This window comes from Leiobunum rupestre, chromosome 5 (genome assembly GCF_980474605.1).
Source record: "Leiobunum rupestre chromosome 5, qqLeiRupe1.1.hap1, whole genome shotgun sequence".
Lineage (NCBI taxonomy): Eukaryota > Metazoa > Arthropoda > Arachnida > Opiliones > Sclerosomatidae > Leiobunum > Leiobunum rupestre.
In genome coordinates, this window is record NC_143388.1 from 65,151,297 (window position 1) to 65,170,621 (window position 19,325).

Here is a 19,325-nt window from a genome sequence, read left to right on the forward strand (position 1 = left end):
ATCTAAGTAATTACGAGCCCGAAATTTGTAAAGACTGTCGAAAGAATATTAAAGATGAGCAAACAGAAAATGAATTAAGGGTAGCTGAAAAAGCTAACGAACAAAATCGTCGCGAAAAAATAACTACTGTGCACTCTGACGATATTTTATGCTACGGGACTAACGAAGAATATACGGAAACGTCTGAACTATCTCTCTATCAGATAGTGACAACGAATTTTACGAACTGAATATTTACGACTCGGTAACTGGTCGTAATAACGAATTGAACAATAATTCGAAGTCGACTGAAGATCGCCTCGACTATTTAGCAACGACCGCTGGATTAGTTGGATTGTTTAACGATAAAGTACATAATTACACCCATAGTTCTAAAAGTAAAATACGTAGTCTAACGATATCAGACTCAGATGTTGAACAAAACAACAGAAATGGAAGAGAATCGAATGTTTTTCTATGGAAGTTTTCCAGGCGGCTATTCAATATCTAGTAACTACGGCTGTAAAGGAAGTCATAACGGCATTAAACATAAATTCACTCAAATATTAACCAGCAGCAACGCCAACACCCAGTAACGTTTACCATCATTGGGGAATGAGTGAAGCTCACAAATGTATTCCAAACTTTGATCTGGATTTGTCGCCTCATCAAATGGTACTGATGTGGGTAAAGAAAGTTGAAGTAGCCAAGGCTACTTACGGTTCGTTCGATCAAGTTACCGTTTATTATGCATTACTGAAATTAAAGGGCTCTGCTAAGACCTGGTTTGAAGAATTGGAAACAAACGTTCACACTTGGGACGAATGGAACGATCTCTTGAAAAAGTGGTTTCCGTCTGTGATTACAATAATAATAAAAATGTTGTCTTCAAACATCAGAAAAATAAACGAGATAGCTTTATCATTGATCTTCCTTTCAGTATCTGACATTGTCGGTCCATAGCCAGGGTCTACAGCTTCCCATAAGCCCTTACTTATGAGAGCCGCCTTCACTCGAAATGACCACGAATAGTAATTCGCTTTGTCTAATGATTATCAAGCTTAGGCTTTGTGTTTGGGGCAAATTCCCTTCTCATTAGAACTTCTTTCCGTGTATCCAATATTTCTTCTTCGATTAGGAAACACGCTGACCCATAACCTGTTAATAATCACAGCGCCGAGTCCAATTAAATTGAATGCTCGAAATAACGATAGTAGTTATACTAAATAATTTTTTTAATAAACTAACAAGTGTAAGTCTTATATGTGTTATCATCGCGGTGAAAACGAACCGACTAAGTTCGCTTGGCTTACGAGTCCGATACTCAAATGATGGTTTATGCGTTATACGCCTTGGTCCGTCCATATACTAACAAAAATACCACTGCTCAAAATCAAAGGCTGTGCCGATATATTCTCACCCCTTCCTTGACGTATAATTAATCTTTTTCTCGACACCGGCATTGTTCCCGTCACTTTTGAAGATCGTGATAGTCTCTCCAATCTTCAAAAATGTATTCGCTCTCGCGATGCTGAGAACTACAGTCCCCTTTCCTCGCTGTGCTGCTTCGAAAAGGTTTTCGACTCCATAATGCACAACGGCATCTACAGTTGGTTCTTACCAAACTCTACCACAGTCCACACGGCTTTTTAAAATCACGATCCGTAGAAAGCAACCACGTATACTTATTCAATGAAGGCATGCCAGCAGTAACGAGTCGCGGTCAAGTGGACGTTATATCAATCGATCTCTCAAAGGCTCTTACCCAGGTTTCTCATCCCCATTACTCTACAAATTGAGACTTCAGGGTTACCTTGATATATGTAGATGGAATTTCATAAATTGCACTGGCCGCGTTACCAACTTTTCGTTCCCTACGACCTTTGGCGTTCAACGGGGAATCTTTGGGTCCATTTTTATATAACATCTACGCAAACGACTTACCTAACGTACTAAAACCCTCGAGAATAAAACAATCCGCTGACCACTAAATATATGTATACCACAACATCACTATAACATCAGGGATTGCAAAGAACTGCAAAGTTAACTCGATCGTGTTTCAACTTGGTGTGTACCATAAATGATTATATCATGATCGAAACGAAAATTCAATACAAAATATAATTATAATTGAAATGGGAAATTGGTACCCCCCACCGATACTCTGAAAGACTTGGGTATTATCACGGATGCGGCCCTTTACTTTCGAGAAAAAGGTGGAAATGTGGTCGGTAGATGTAGAAGAACGCATTCCGGGTCCGGGATCCTCCTCTAGCCAAGGACCTAAAATCAATATGCTTTCATGGGGAGGCAGCGCCCACTACTTACTATCCAAAACCTCTCTTGTGACTATGACTTCTTACTCGGAAACTGATGCTTGTAATCGATACAAATATTTGCTAAAAAACTTATTATTTCTAATATGTAACTCCAAAATTACCGATTTAACTCATTCTCTCAAACTCCAGACACCCTTAACAAAACGAGGCAAAAGATTACATATACTAAAAATAATATATCATCTCCTTTGACGAGATTCCAAAGGACTTGTAACGAATTCAGTGACAATACCAAGATTTTTTAAAGCTGAAAAATTGATGTAAATATGACAAAGTTTTTCTTTTTTTATTAATGAATATTTAAATATTGTTCTTTTTTTCTGTATATCCTTGATATCAACTGTTGATATGCATATTAAACAATAATTTTATGTTCATTTGTGTAAAACATTATAGCTTATACACTATATTGAAAAATTAAAATTTTCAATATTCAAGTTCGAACACGACCACGTAAAACATACAGGGAAATATGGACTACCTGCAAAGACGGTTGCTTGATAACAGCACAAATTCGTCCATTTTCGACTGGATGACTGAATGAGATGTACTTCTTTCTTTCTTTGGTCATCATGAGGAAACTTAGAGCCATATCAATTTTCTGCACGTAACAAACGATATTAACGAGATAAGTATACAGAAATAAAGCTCACAATGAAATACACAAGAAATAAATGTATTTAATTTTTCGATACTTTTCCCAAAGAATATTTATTTTTTAATTCTAATCCTTTCCTAAAGAGTATTTAATATTTTAATTATAATACTTTTCCTACTTTAATTGTTTTATTCTTAATACTTTTCCTACTTTAATTGTTTTATTCTCAATACTTTTCCTACTTTAATTGTTTTATTCTTAATACTTTTCCTACTTTAATCTTTTTATTCTTAATACTTTTCCTACTTCAATTGTTTTATTCTTAATACTTTTCCTTAATATAATTATTTAACACACTGTTCATACTATTTTTGGGAAACACCATCTCAGAATCATTTTCCAAATATGTAAGAGGAACATACTTAATATAAATCGTTTCGAGTTAAAGACTAAAATACCCATACTTGTGACTTGTCTAATAAAATTAGGACCAAAATTTGGGTACTACATTCGAATCTGTATTCTGTTCTGTTATGAGAAATACCGCTACTAAAAATATAAACTAGGCAGAATACAGACCAAAAAGTTACTAATCAAACGAAATTAAATTTGTTGGTGAAATGGTCACGTTGGCAGGTGGGAAAATTCCCAAGGAGCCACGAACACATTCTCTTTTTCTGGGGCTTGTCAATTTACTAAGGGGGGCCCGGGTACGAGTTGAATTAGTGCATTGGGTCAGAAATTATAAACAGGTGCACCTGAGAGATCAATCATCCCTTAATAGTCGGTTGTCGCATCACAATGCCCTGCGATAGCTCCCAGGCCAGGAAAGCCGACTGACAGCCATATGCAGAAGGATAACTCTCCGGTTGGTATCCACCCAACTGACGCAAGCCATTTAGCCAGCCAAAATGTGAAGCAATGGGACGACCAATCCCCACTTTGCACAGCCGTGGGAGTAAGGACGGTTCGTGTACCACCACCGAAAAACACTCAGTCCGCGAAAGGGCGGGAGTCAGCGTTCAGCAAGGAAGGTACCAACAAGTGGGGAAACGGGCACACTGCAGCCTAGCGCTACCCGAATAGCTGGAGCTGGAAATCATCTACCTTAGAACATAAGGTGGGAAATCTCATATAGAGCCTCGCCACTCTACAGCTGGAAACCAACCAACATCTCCCATTACGTAGTCAGCTTATTGGCATAGAAGTACGGAGACCACGACCGCCCTGGTAAAGCGCACCAGTAATTTATCTCTTAGACTGTTAAGGGCCGATGAATTAGTATACTTGAAAGTTAGGCGTGTTTTTACGAGTTCTTTAATGTTCTGGGGTATTCGAGTGGGTGGAACGTACCCACTTGACTGAAACGTTGCAGGTCCGCCTTGTTATTTGTAATAGCTATAGCTATATATTTACTTTGTACTTTCTCATGGTTAGAAATCAGTCACAAAACCATTTTGAATTTTATATTTGTCAGCTAAAAAAATTTTTATATAATTTTGTATATTATTTTTATTTGAAATTTTATATTTAAGTATGATTTTAAACGAATTATTTTTGCATTTTCCGATGAGTTTGTTTTATCATAGCTTAGTTTCGCCAAACACATTGTATAAAAGGCTTGAGAAGGTTTTTAAAATAAATTTCGCTTTCTGAAGTCATATCATTACCGGAATTTAATAGAAATTTGCACTTTGAAAAGATAAATATCAAGAGTGGTTATTCCTTTTGTCATTTTGTAAACAACTACCTTTAAATAATAAGAGCTCTTTCGGAATTTTTGGCCTATATTTTCACACCAAATAACGAATAATTTGAGAAATACCTGTTCCATCAGAGCAGCGATTAAGTCTTCGTCCTCTACGACACCTGAAGAACTTGCCTTTGAATCTTCCGAATCATAATCCGTGTACGTTTTCCTTTCATACCTGAGAAAGCATTTTCAAAAAACATCTTATCGAATTTGCACTGATCACATCTGGTTTTACCTTAGTCCCAGTTATATTGGGTAAGACGAATTTGCGTTATTAAACATAGTTTAAAGCCTTCATGCTTTTATTTCTGCGCCTTTTTGGTAGGGTTTTTCACAGATAGGCAGCTTAATAATAGATAAATTTTATCTAGTTATAAATCTTTAATGGGTGTAATTCCTGACGTTTTGTTTAAGTTTAATTATAACTTATCGGTATTTTTTATGTTAAACGATTTTGGTTATCCAAATCAAAATTTTAGAGATTCTAAAGCAGAATAATTTCGCCGTTACTGGCCCTACCAGCATTTCATTCTTCACAACTATTGAGTGGTAGCTCAATTTTAACCACACAAGTTTTATTTCCGATCATCCACCGGAAATTCCGACAGTATAGACCGCTTACGTCCTAGTTACGCTCATCAGTAATACGGACTGGAGATTCTGGCTATCTTTGCGATATATATTTGAGCTGTACAATTAATTTTTAATGCAATTCTTATTATTAAAGTTTCAAACTAACAAATAATTTTATTTATTTGTTAATTTTTTAAATCTAAAAGGTTTCTTCTTCAAGCTTTCGTATATGGCCGGTGATTTATAAGAATAAAATATGAAATTTTCAAAATATATTAATCTTCTCATTTTGGCGATATATCTTATTTCGATTGCTGATATACTTCAACTTGCAGGGTTGCTGATGTAACAAAAATACGGATAATAAAATCTGCATTAAACAACTCCTTTTTTTAAGGAAACGTCAGAGTGCTTTATTTAGAGTTATTTAAGGAGTAAAATTTTATAATTTAGACCCAAACTTTCACACAGTCCTTGCCCATGTCACTTAATATCACGAAACGTTGGGTTACCTAAAATTTCTGGAAATTATTAAACAAATAATTTAATCAACACTACTTCCCAGGTTAAATGAGTATGTATTTCATTCAACTATAAATAGAATAAGGAGATTCAATTTAAACCATTTAACGTACAATAGTCACACCCTTAACGGAATTTCCATAAATTTTAAAACCTTAATTGACCATTTGTAAACCATACTTTTTCTCAGTGGTACTTAATATAGGGTTATACAAACTCATTTGTATGACATTTGAATTTAAATATTTACTTAAATCCCAGGCTTTCATTTAACAAGTTCAGCACACTTATGCAAAATCCAACAGGTGCTCCCGACGTGTTGTTTCCAGAGTAAATGGCGCAAGGAAAACTCTAAATGTAAACGAGTAGTATGTTAAATAGCTTAGGAAATTTCCCATCAATGCACTGCTTAAAGGGGGTAAAAAGTTGAACGTTTGATGGTTGTTCGACCACTTTCATGTTAATTTCCATGAACGATGATACGCCTGTAGCGCAATAGCAGCTGTTTTTTTCTACCGCCTAATGTTGCAATCGAATACTATGGGCGTTTATAATCTACCTTAGAAGCTGACTCGTTCAAAAAAGTCTCTGTTAAAAACTCACTGCGTAAACTTTGGGAAAGATCTTATCATACTTTAGAGGAACGCAGATTTTCTTAAATTGGGAATTGAAATTAAAAATACATAATACTATCTTTATGGTAGTAAGGCATAAAGCAAAACAGGCTTGGCAATTTTTTGATTTTTTAAAAAAAATCAAATAAATCGATCTTTTTGATTTAAATCAGATTTTTATTGATTTTTTTGATTTTTTGATTTTAATTAAAATTTCAAAGTTTTATATAATTAAGTATCATAATTTTACCTAAAACCACTATGTTTTAATTTTTAAAGACTTAATCTATATATATGTATAATGAATTTATTAAATTTAAGCTAATAATCATATAGAAGTTTTAATTTTTAAAACCTATTTTGGTACTTTACAAAACAAATTCGGCAGAATCTCCAGCCACAGGTAGAATCCAATGCAACCTTAGGGGGAAGTACAAGAAAGATTATATTTAAACCTAAATTATAGCAATTGGCCAGGTTTTTCTTTTTCAAAAATACTATATAAAAATTGATTTAAATCAACGATTTTTTTTGAAAAAAATCATTGATTAAAATCGCGATTTAAATCGTGATTTAAATCAAGTTGATTTAAATCGGCCAACCCTGAAGCAAAAACCTTAAAAGAAAAAAAATGCCCAATTTAGAACTTACACTTTGGTAAGCATATGTTTACCGCTTTTGAACCTACAATTATATGACATCTTTTCACTAGAAGCCTACAATAATTAAAGCCTCTAACACCCAATACCGCCAACGTAAAACTTTTGGAACGTCTTGTTTTCGACACGGAGCAAAGAAGAAATGAATGCGACCTAGGACTAGCAAATCTAATGAGCGCTATACAGGGTGTTTTGAATTGCTCTGACTAGGCATTTTTTTTCAAAAACTGCCAGAGATAGAGTTGCTAAATTTTCAGGGCATTATTTCTAGTGTGGAATCGCTTTAAATCCTAAATTTCAAAAAAATGATTTCGGGTTTTTGTAAAAAATATTGTTTCACCGGTAGGTGCTAGAAAAAACGTTTCAATGAGAAAGTTGTAGAGTGCTGTCGAAAATGTTCAAAGAAATTGGTTTCATTGAAAAAAAAAATTACTTTTTCACAAAGATATAAGCTGATGGAAAAAAACAAGCGGCCCATAGGAACCAATAGCCTTAGCATTTTTGTACGTAAATTCCTTAAAAAAAGTACATGTAATTTACCAAAACGCCAATTTAGGCCCACAGTAGGCCTAAAATTGTATCAGTAGGCCAACTACGCACAAATTTTCTATTAGTATTTAGTGTGAAATGTTTTTGTTATCAACCATTCTCTAACGTTTATTGAGTCTAATCAACATGCCACTAAATTATTCTCGTGACCAGCGTGCTTTTATGGTCGAGTTATTTTATGGTGACGCGCATAGAGTTAGTGAATTGTTCACCGTTCGATATCCAAATAGAAGACCAAGCGACCAAGCCACAACACCGTTCTTGGAGCTGTTCAAGACTTTCAGACTTACGGAAACGTCAATCCCAGATTTCGTGGACCAGGTCGTCAAAACATCAACATGAAAGACACCGTTCTAGCCTATTTTGTTGCATATCCTCGAGCAAGCGTCAGAGGTGCAAGCGTCAGAGGTGCAAGCGTCAGAGGTGCAAGCGTCAGAGGTGCAAGCGACGATCTCGTCTTATCGACGAACTAAGTGTGGACCACTCTTCACAATCACAACTTCCATCCGTATCGAGTGACCCTCCACCAAGCTCTGCACGAAGGAGATATGGAACGTAGATTTGATTGCTGCAACTGGCTAATAACCATGTCTGATGAGAACCCAAATCAAATGCTGGTGGTGTGACGAAAATCCTCATTTTGGTTTTCCTCGCTATCATCAACAAGAACTCCGACTGAATGTTTGCTCGGGGATCGAGTTAGCGAAAGGCGGGTAAGGCTGAAGGTTTTTCAAAACGTATTGAGAAAATTATACGGAGATATCGCCATCAGAATCACGATTATTGTTCATTAGTTCGTATATTTATGATAGAAATAATAGTTTTAGCATTTATTACCTTTATAATTTAGAAATTACCAAGTTCAATCAAAACGTGGTGAGTCTCTCAAAATTTAAAATCCCAAGCAAAATCATATGGAAATTTTACGAGCTAAAATGTAAAGAATCGTCTGCATTTTTCAAATGTTTTCTCCGCTACTGCTCGCGTATGAATCGAGGGCCTATCCAATCATTCCAATGTTAGAAATTTTGTACATCTGAGGTCAGATTTGAAGTGATTTCAATATTTAATTGATTAAAGTTATTAAAAATACTAAATTTACGTGATTTCAAGTGATTCCACAGTTGATTTGTACACCTGAAGTCCCTCGGTATGATTATTTCAAGATAACTGTATTTTCTGGCCACATATCGCTTTAACTAATCCGTATCCCTCCGAATACCTCTAGTTCGAAAACGAGACGTTTAACTAATTTGAACGAGTTAGAGGCTTCTCTTATTATAGGCTTCTGGTTTCACGTATTGTGTAAGCGGTTCCTCCGCCGTAGCTCTTTCGATAACTTTCGAATTGGAAAATGATACCACAATCGAAAGGTGATATCGTGCCCTCAATGTCGTTCTAGAAATATTTTGAATTTGATGATCTAGATCTTGGGCATTGGCTGTTCGTCGTACCGTTTGGGATTAAAATTAAAATTATACATCAGTTCGTAAATGATATCGTACTCCGGCGCGGCGGTAGCTGTCTTAATTTTGGGCAAATAGATAACAAATTGGAAACATGGGAATCCTAAGCCAGAGATGCGTAAATGGGTGTTCTTAAGTAAATGGTAAAACAAAATAGCAATAAACAGGGTAATGTCGAATTTCTTTTATGTTTGAAATGGGAGAAATCCTGCCCTTAACAAAATGTGCTTACCATTACTAAGCCAACTTTCAAAGTTTTGTTACTCAGTTCTCCTGGAATTTGGTCATTTTTATTCCTATTTAGATTTTTCCGCTCAAAATCCTAAAAAAAATATTTAATTAAGCCTTACAAATCAAAAGACGAGGTGATGGCGAAATATTGGAATCGCACTGAAGACTTTCCTATTGGTGGAATAACCCGGGCCCTAGGCATGAGTTTTTTGGACCCTCTCTGACCTTGAGGCTTGATCTTACCTCGATTCGGGCCCCCTTTCTTCAGCCACGTTTCGGAGCCATAGGCTTAAGCCAATTTTTATTTAATAAACCACTGGGCCAATGAGTAAGAGTAATGATGAACTTACCGAGGCCAGAAAATGAAACTTTTTGTAATTAGTTCCGTCCTTTGGGTAAATTAGCACCATATTAGATCTATTTTTGCCTTGTAGACCACTTACACCTAAAATTTAAAGAATAACTGATTATTTGACTTTAAAACGAAACTGCACACAATTCTTAAGTTGTTTAAGAAACTTTCGGAAATAAGAGCCTTTGAAATATTTAACTAGAAAGTGCAATTAATTAATGAAACTGTTGCTCCAACATTTAAAACTTAAAAGTTATTGAGTTATAGGAATTAAGGCTTAATGAAACGCAGTATTGTTTTTGGAGACCTATTTCCAAAATTTAATTTTTTCAATCTCTAGGGATTTGTGTGTAATGGTTTCACGTACAGTGTAGCCGATGCCGCCATGTCGTTCATATCTATTTAACAGTTAAGACTAGAAGGGTCAATGTTACGTCAATTTATTGTGCAAAACATAGACTTAATAGCCCAATATTGTTTTTTGGGACAGTTTGCACAGAACTTGAATAGATAATAATAATAATAATAATAATAATCAGGCACCACCTTAGGCCTAAGTCATCAAGCGACTTTTGAAGCCATTAATTCAGGTGGCCGGGTTACAATGCGTAGGAGGGTGGTGGCAAGCCCTGCATGCCACGCGATAGAGCCAACAGCTCCCTACACTAACTATTACCGTTAACCTCGACAAGTTTTTATGGAAGGGGAAACCGAAGAACTCGGGGGAAAACCCCTTAAACCGATATAGGGAACCATGGATGTGTAATGATCATTATTATTGACTAAGCTTTGTAACTGATTTTTCATGGGTTGAGTAACCCGTTGAATGGGATATTGTACTTAAAGAAATGAGAGCGCTCAAAATTCTGAATGAACAGGGTAAATAAATACATACACTTTAATGTCACGGTAAATGTAGAGTAGACTGTTTGCGAAGGAAACCCCGTGATATATTCAAAATGAAGTTTAAAATCTTTAAGCAGGAGACATGTCGCCACGGCCCGTCATTCAGTCTAGTTACATAAAACAATTGTTTGGCTTTAAATATCCTCTAAATTATTATTTTTTTCAATATAATAAAACCATAATATTTAAGAGGCTTAACTGTGAGAGTGACGTATACATTTTCTTTATTTTTTTTCCTCCGCAAACAGATTACTTATATTAAATGTAAAGGGTAATTAAAATATTGTTTCTAAACCATGGACAAGATGTTTGATAAAAATTTGTAATTATTTCTCTTTATGGTAAAATTAATCTGAAGTTATGGAGCTATTTCTAAAGACAGGTGACAGCCATAAAGTTCTTCTTTTGGGATTTTTTAGCTTGATTGAAATATTGTTCTTAATGAAGAGGGTGGTTGGGAAAGCGCTCCTTTTCGTGATAAGTCCTTTGCTATAATGCTCTTATTAACTTACAAGGAGACGACCCGAGGTGTTACACACCGATTTTGTTCAAACTCGGGGGAGTGATAGACCTTCATGTAACTTGAAAAGTCCTAAAGGGAATTTATTCAATGGGTAACGGTTTTGCCATTGCAACGAAAAATGTTTTTGACAACATAAAATAGAAATTTTCCCATTGAAAATAACATGGGATTTGGACCGATTCCAAGAAAGATTTTAAAAAATTCAAATATTTTAAAATACCAAAATTATATATTTTTTTTTTAAAATTGACGAAAAAAATCAAAATTGATCACATTTTGATCAATTTAAACCAAATGGGTGAAAATGAACCGATATGGCTTAAATAGGTAAAATTTCCATTTGCTGTTGTCAAAAACATTTTTCGTTGCCATGGCAAAACCGTTACCCATTGAATAACCAATCCCTCGAGTTTGAACGAAATCAGTGTGTAACACCATGGGTCGTCTCCTTGTTACTGAGATATTGTAAATTTGTTTGGAATATAACTTTAATAAGCCAGATGTACTTAAAACATCTGGAGGATTGTGTGTACTCTTGTGTTGCATAATTTTCAACCTTTTTGGATACATCTAGTGGTAGCTATCGTGGTAAGACAAAATGCAATTGATTTCGAGTTAACTAACAGTTTTCGCTCACTTCTCTTACTCGTTTAAAAAAAATGTTAACATATTTATTAGGGCTAAAATCTATCTGAGGCAACGATATTTATATAAACATATATTTATGTATAAAAAAAAAACAAAAAATAATAAATAACTAAAAAATATTTTTTTTACTTCAAATTTCTATGCAGGGGGACATTTACTAGTGCAAAATTGAATGACCCTAAACCAGGTCTTCAAGGTCAATCAAAAACTATCTCGACAACCGTTGAGTTTACGGATTTGGTTCCAGTTAGAAAGTTGTTGCTCGCCATTTTATTAGTTCAAATAACTTTGATTTGACCAAATTTTACCAATCAAAAGCCGATAAATTGAAGTTTTGCAAGAAATAATAATTAATGCCTTCCGTGACATTTCAATTGAAATGTTGAACAACACTATGAACTCCGACTTTAAACGAGCTCAAGCATGTATCGTAGCCGACGGTATCATAATTGAGCCGATGTAAACTATTCAGAATTTATTTGATTTAGTCGCAATAAAACTGATCAGATTATCAAACAATGAATTCATTAACCTTCATTTTCTTGGCTTCTGATTAGTCAAATTTGGTCAAATCAAAGTTATTTGAACTATTAATATGTCGAGCAACAACTTTCTAATTGGAACCAAATCCGTAAACTCAACGCTTGTCGAGATAGTTTTTGATTGACCTTGAAAACATGGTTTAAGGTAATACAATTTTGCACGGTTCTGGAGATAGTTTTTGAATTTTATACTAGTAAATGTCCCGGTGCACTAGGAATGTTCCATAGAAAATTGAAATAAAAAAAAAACGTTTTCAGTTAATTATCATTTTTCGTTTTTAGTGGTCACCCTGTATATTGGAATTTTTGTATGGGGTAATAACTCCGATTTTAACACGCGAAATTTCAATTTAGCATAAAGGAGGAGTCAATCCACGGACAGAAATTGAAATCGCGAAATTGACAGGTTCTTTTTAATCGATGAAATGAGATACAATACTCACCTGGGTTTGTATAAACTACGAAGTACATGCAAAGTAGTTTAATCGAAAACATGTTCACATTTGGACAGAAATGCCTTCCATTGCGGAAATTAACTAAAAAAGAAAATATAGTTTTAAATTAAACAGTGTTTAATTGCTGGTAACTGTTTAATATTTCATATTAAAATTCGTTTTAATTGGTATTGTATAAAGGACCACAAGAGCGTTTGAAAAATCTGGGTGAAAATGGACTAGTCTGTCCTCTTCCGTACCATTTTAGTACCATCAGTTGGAAAATAGGACTGAAATTCCATATAGCTGTTCCAAGTTATTATAATCTGCCAATTTTCAAGATTTATTCCGAAATTAAAATGATTCCGTCTTCCTTAAACCTAGTGCTCAGCAACAAAAACAGCACCCCACACAAAGAGAAAGCAACCCGTCAAAAATAGTGCATTTTCTTCTGTACAATTTTCATTGGTTAGACGCTTTAGCGCATGCTGCCGTCGGAAGTTAAAAATTCGGAAATTGTGTAAAACGTTCAGTTTAAAGGCTCGTCCAATGAAATTTGTACACATTTCACCATTAGCGTGTTTAAAGGCTAGCTGCGTTCTCCTTATGTTAGTTGCTCCTAGCTTAAACAACCCTCGTTTTCAAACCTGTATCGTTTACTTGGTAGTAAAAACGTTTTCACTTTATCGTAACTCTTTTCATTTAAATATTACAATAATAGGTATACCTTATATGTTCTCGAAAATTTCAAAAATACAAAGTAGAATTACTCAAAACTTAATCTCAGGTAACAAAATGTCCGTACCTGCTTTTGGATTTCTGACCACTGAATGACTTTCTTTTTCAATAAGCCCGAGATTTGGTTATTTACATATAAAATCGTTAAACTCTCAGTCTCAAAACTCGCAAAGAAAATACATTAGAGCTTAAATGTTGAATTCGGAAACCATCCTGAGAGAATAATAGACTTTAAGTAAACATCATAAATAACTACTTTCGTGAGCAGCCTTATATTCATTGCGCCCCCCTTATATTATCATAAAACTATTTTGCAAGTACACACGCCGAGGTAAATAATCGAATTCCGCTAAGTGTAACTAGTCCAAATAGATTGAATGGGTAAAGAGCACAATTTCTTAATTTGTCCATTGGTTTTACCATAAGTTAATGATACCTCTAAGTAGACAAATGGCTATGCTGCCTATGGCGGACATGCTTGTCCAAATCAACCTATGTCTCTCTGTACTGCGTATCAAAGTAGCCTTAACATACACTTGGTGACTTGGAACTGCCGAAGCTGACGTTTCTTTAATCCCGTTTGGTGCAAGGTTAGCTTGAACTTCCCCAAAAGAGATAAATTTCGGTATTCCCTTAGAAAATTCGTTCCCCCCGCAGAGGCAAAAGAACGTTTTTTTGGCTATTGGTTTATTTCACTCAGCCCAATATAGTTTCATTCTCGACCGAGATATTTTTCAAATCTTTCATTTTCGCGGGAATCGGAGAAACAAGATTTGACATAACATTTTCTGGACAAAGATTCCACCTTGAAAGGGCTTATTTGTCTACTTAGAGGTTATGGTTTTACACATTAAGAAATTACTGTAATTAAATAAAATGTGCAATTGGTCATTAAAATTCATAGATATATGAAAACAAAATTTACGACAAGGATACATTTAAAATGATTGAATGACTACTAAAAATATATCAGTCTATCAAATGTTGATTTTTCGGTAAAATCAACATTTTACCGTGATAATACCGATAGTTTAACGTTCTCCAAATTAAATACAATCAACTCGTAAAATCAAAGTTTCTAGATCAGATATATTTTCAATCCGTGAATATCATAATAGAAAAGTACTTAACTCTCGTTAAACAATTACGATTTCAATTATCCACTTTCTAAAGAGAAGATTGACGCCTGGTTTTCACTGGTCTTAACAACGGCGGAAATTGTTTTACGCAAATATATTTCCAGCGGATTTTCCAAGGCTTTTCCGCACCTGGATTTCACTGGGGATATTTTCAAGCGGTTAATAATTTGGCGGTTTCGATAGCGCATGCGCTGAAGATTGTATCTTTACTGACTCACAGAATTAAAATGGACGCCATAGATGGCTCCAATAGCAGTCCACCGATTTTCTTTCATTTCATTGTTTTTAAAACATCTATTTGCTTTGTCATATAAAAAAGGATAAGCGCGAACCTCTTCTATGAATAACTCCTTTTGACTACCATTCATTTTTTGTTTAGAAGTCATCGTGACCAACTGACTAAATTACAATAACAATGTTTATAAACTAAACGCGTCGCTTTTTAGGCCTAACATATTGAATCAAACCGAGAGTAGTGAGCTAGTGAAGTCAACGCACGATCTACACTGATTGGTTAGCCCATTGCGTTGCGTTTTAAAAATTCGGAAATATAGAACTTTCATTCCGCGCTTGTTCGTGGAATATCGCAAGCTTTCCGTAAAATTTTGCGGAAAATATTTTTCCGCAAACGGCGCGGAAAGCCAGTTCCGCTGTTTTTTAGCCCAGTGAAAACCAGGCTTAAAACGTTCACTGTAGGTTTTCGTAAATATCCAAATTTTACAAATTCCACAAGACAATATTTCGATTGGCAACCAAATTAGTTGTTTCACACCACCATGTTAGAATTATAGGTAGCCCTCCGGCCAGCCCGTGTTTTGAAAACGCCTGCAGCTCCGTCGATATTAAGAGAGCCTCTAAACGTGGGACGTCTCGTTTCTATTCCCTCAAGGACAAATTTTGGCGGTGCTTCCTCCATGTTTTGTCCTTGACGGAATCTAAAGACGGATTCTCTATCGCGCATGACCCACCAACGGCGCTGCCATTTTTCGTCCCTCGCCTCATATCCTTCTAACATATAGGATCCTTGACACCACCAAATGAATTATAGTATTTGAGCAATAAACGCAATCATCTTCCAAGAAAGACAAAGTCTCACATAAGGAGCCTAGAGCTGAACTTATTCAAAAGGCTTGAATGACGTGTCAACGTTTGTAACTGACAAACATATTTTAAATAAAAACATATCTATATCAAATTGCAACATTCCAATTCTTAACCATAAAACATTAATCTGTTATTAAAAGTATACCTCTACTAGGATTTTCAAAATAGACGGACTGAAAAAATAGTTTCATTAGGATATATATTTTTCATTTATTACGCACTTAATTTCTAAAAATCAGCTAGGCTAATACTCTTGGCACCACCTAAGGTCCAAGTCATCTAGCGACTTATTATGCCTTTAAACAGGAAGCCGGGTTACAATGCGTAGGCGGGTGGTGGCAATCCTTTCATGCCACGCGAGCCAACAGCTCCCTACACTTAATATTACCGTTTTTATGGGAAGGAGAAACCGAATATCTCGTGGGAAAACTCCTTTAAACAGTAGGGGGGGGGACACTTCCACCCAGTGCCAAAAATTCCGTTAAGAAAAATGGTAAGCCAAATAATGTTTTTAAAACAGCCACCTTGTAGACAAATTTACATCGTTTAAACCGTTAATAATGTAGTACTTTTGATATGTGAAGCATTTTTTGATCCACGAAGAAATCAATCACGAAGATGATGCTATCCGATGGAAATGTGGGATTATATTTATGTTGACATGAATAATTCAGTGGTGGATTAACCCGGGTCCCTAGACTTGAACGCTATAGCTTTGTCTAGGGCCCCCTATCTTTCAAACAGTTCCGGGCCCTAGGCTTAAACCTATACTCAGCCAATTGGTTAATCCGCTACTGCATATATTTAATAAAAATTTAAAATTTAAACTAGCTATTCATCGAGAGTAGGAAATTATGAGTAAATCTATTTTACGTTTTACATTTTTGTTGAGAAAAACAAATTGTATTTTCACTGTTTATTTAACGGTAAAAAATAACAAATGTGGTTTAACCGTTAATTTAAGGATTAACTTTCCCTTAAATAAAAAAAACCATAGTTTGACCGAAGATTTTACGGTGATATTAGAAACGTTCATATAACTGTAAATTTTACAGATATATTACTGTTTAGTTTCGGTAATTTCTTAGAGTGTAGGCATTTGTCCTTCAGCGCGTGATTGCCAGAGTAAATAGAAGGAGTATGCCTTTGTGAAATTTTTAGGGGACGATATTTTGTATGAACAATAAATAATTAGGCTAATACCCAGTGCACCACCTTCCGCACAAGTCATCGAGCAAGTTTTAATGGCATTACTTCAGATTACCGGGTTATAAAACGTAGTAGGTTGATGGTAAGCCCATCAAGCCACGGGAGTCAACAGCTCCCTACACCTACCGTGTGGAAATTGGCCATCTTGGAAAATAATCGCCATTGTTTAATCGCATATAATTTACCTTACCTAAAATCTATTGACAAATCATTAAGCCTTCGGGCCCCTCGTGTTCCCACACCATATTTCTGACTTATATACCCTTTAAGAACAGAAAAGTATTTCTTTCAGTCCGTTTTTCAAAACGATATGTTATGAATATTTAAGTCGACCGCTAACGTACATTACAAGAATACATGTACTTTCAAGTTGTTAAATTTTTACAGAATATTTCCTAACCTATCGCAATTTGAAGCAAGTGTACTTACCAAATGTGTCCAAGGTGGCCGCCGACACTTTTGAACAAAGTTGGCGCTTCGACCTTTGTTGGAATAGTGAACTTATCCTAATCAACTAGTCTTTGTGACAGCGAGGCAGTTTATCGATTGGTATTTGGAAGCAGCCCGTACTAACGCTTCGAGAAAATTGCGGCGAAGTTTCTAAGACGTCGTTTTTTTAACGGGAGCAATTTTCTAGTAAACAATACTGGTACGTTCGCGAGTTTATTATTCACGGAAACATCTCATTTCGCGAGGCTTCTCTTTATGTTGATCGTATCTGACAAGCGGGTGGCCTTTATTCAAAGGCGCGCCAACGCCTCGTTGTGCCGGAAAAGGGGAATTAGCCAGCCCATTAAAGAAGAGCTCATAAAGAAAAGGTTTTATAGGTAAGGCTGTTTTGGAAAGTTCTTATAACCAACACGTACCTTTATTATCGAGATTAAGCGCCCCCGATAAAACTCGACCGAGAAACTGGTTAAATGCGTGACGAATATAATGCTTATAAGTGTTTTGTATGTAAAATTCTTTTACCAAAACAATTTTGTCGACTTCTCAATTAAATCCCGAAGATGTCTGTAGAAAGAGTAACGTTTTGTATAACCTATAAATAAATTTAAGAATTTCGTAAAAATGCCCTCGAAATTTCTTCAAAACTAAATATTTTTTTGATAACACTTATAATTTTTCAACTGAATCAATAACCGAACAACCAAATATTTTTTCAACCATCTGCAGACAACAATAACCTGGTTCGCCGTAAACTGAACAAAATGGTTAAAATAAAAATTGTTTTTTTTTTGAATTTCTAAAAAGTTATTTACCCGAAAGGTTTTAGCACACAAAAATTAATAATTTTAAAACTAAAGGCTGATCACTTAACATATTCAGATTAGGTTAACAGATTTGATCTGATCTGATTAGAGAAAGAAGATGTTAATAGGTATTATCTGCTATGTTATCTGCATAAATGAAGATAATAAGGAACCGATACAGTTGGAAATGACCTTATTGAAAAATTACATCACTTTTTAAATTCCTTAAATATAAATTTTTAGTAGAATACTGATTATAGCTCTATGGCATTTCTAACGCCTTTTTTTAATTTCCAATTTCTATTTCTACATTCAAATAACGCTGAAAAATGAAAATCACCAAAGAGCTTGTAAAGTGCATTAATAATTTGAATAAAAATATTTCACTGATTATTCGCTTATCATGGCCCAGTGAAACTTTTAAATTAAATACATTTAAAAATTAAAAATCTGGAAAACAAGTTAAACATCAACTACGCGTTTAAGCTATACTTTTTAAATAGCGCGTTTAAATCTCTCAATTAATGATGGTGTCCCTTGGGCTTCGATTCCTTTGTTAATTATAGATGAGGCCATTGCATAAATTACTCGACGCGCAATTTGGAATACAGCCCACGCAGTGTGAGAACAGCTTATGTCTGTTGTCAGCTATTGCTATCGTCGCGGGTCTCTCGTTGTAGAATGAACTTAGCGTGTTTTGTTCGTTTTCTTCGAGTCGCGTTTATAATGAAATTTTGGTCACGTTCTACTCTTTTAAGAATCATTATTTTCTGAAACATATTACGAAGCGTTCGTTAATACATATTTCATGTTCAGTAATAATAATAATAATAAACCACTTTAGGCCTAAGTCAGCTAGCAATTTTTAATGCCGTTAAATAAGGTGGCAGGGCTATATTGCGTAGGTGGGTGGTGGCAAGCCATAATAGTTACGCTAACCAACGGCTCCCCACATAAACTGTTACCGTTAATATCACAAGTTTTAATGGAAGGTGAGACAGAAGAAATGGGGTAAAAACTCCTTTAAGCAGTGGGGAGAATATTTAAAAACTCCACGCAGACGATGTGGTTCCGAGTTTTCACCTAGTGTCGCAAGCTGGAATCGATCACAGCTTCTTATGCTGCGAGGTGAAAGCGCTAACCACTCCTCCAAACCTCCACCTTAGAAAAGGAAAAATATTAAAAAGTTTG

At 35.2% G+C, this 19,325-nt stretch overlaps 1 protein-coding gene across 1 annotated transcript in view; it reads right to left on the reverse strand.

Annotated features, from left to right (window-relative positions):
- LOC149945609 (glutamate receptor ionotropic, kainate 2-like) overlaps nt 1–17,667 on the reverse strand; it is a 29,319-nt gene extending 11,652 nt beyond the window's left edge. The window contains exons 1-7 of the mRNA XM_090176632.1: nt 17,311–17,667; nt 12,701–12,793; nt 9,637–9,731; nt 9,288–9,377; nt 6,018–6,118; nt 4,745–4,847; nt 2,803–2,922 (exon numbers count right to left, since the gene is read on the reverse strand). Of these exons, the coding sequence (XP_090032758.1) occupies nt 2,803–2,922; nt 4,745–4,847; nt 6,018–6,118; nt 9,288–9,377; nt 9,637–9,731; nt 12,701–12,752 (561 nt within the window). The 5' untranslated portion in view covers nt 12,753–12,793; nt 17,311–17,667. The remainder of the gene's footprint in view (nt 1–2,802; nt 2,923–4,744; nt 4,848–6,017; nt 6,119–9,287; nt 9,378–9,636; nt 9,732–12,700; nt 12,794–17,310) is intronic.
- Between the last annotated feature and the right edge of the window lie 1,658 nt (nt 17,668–19,325).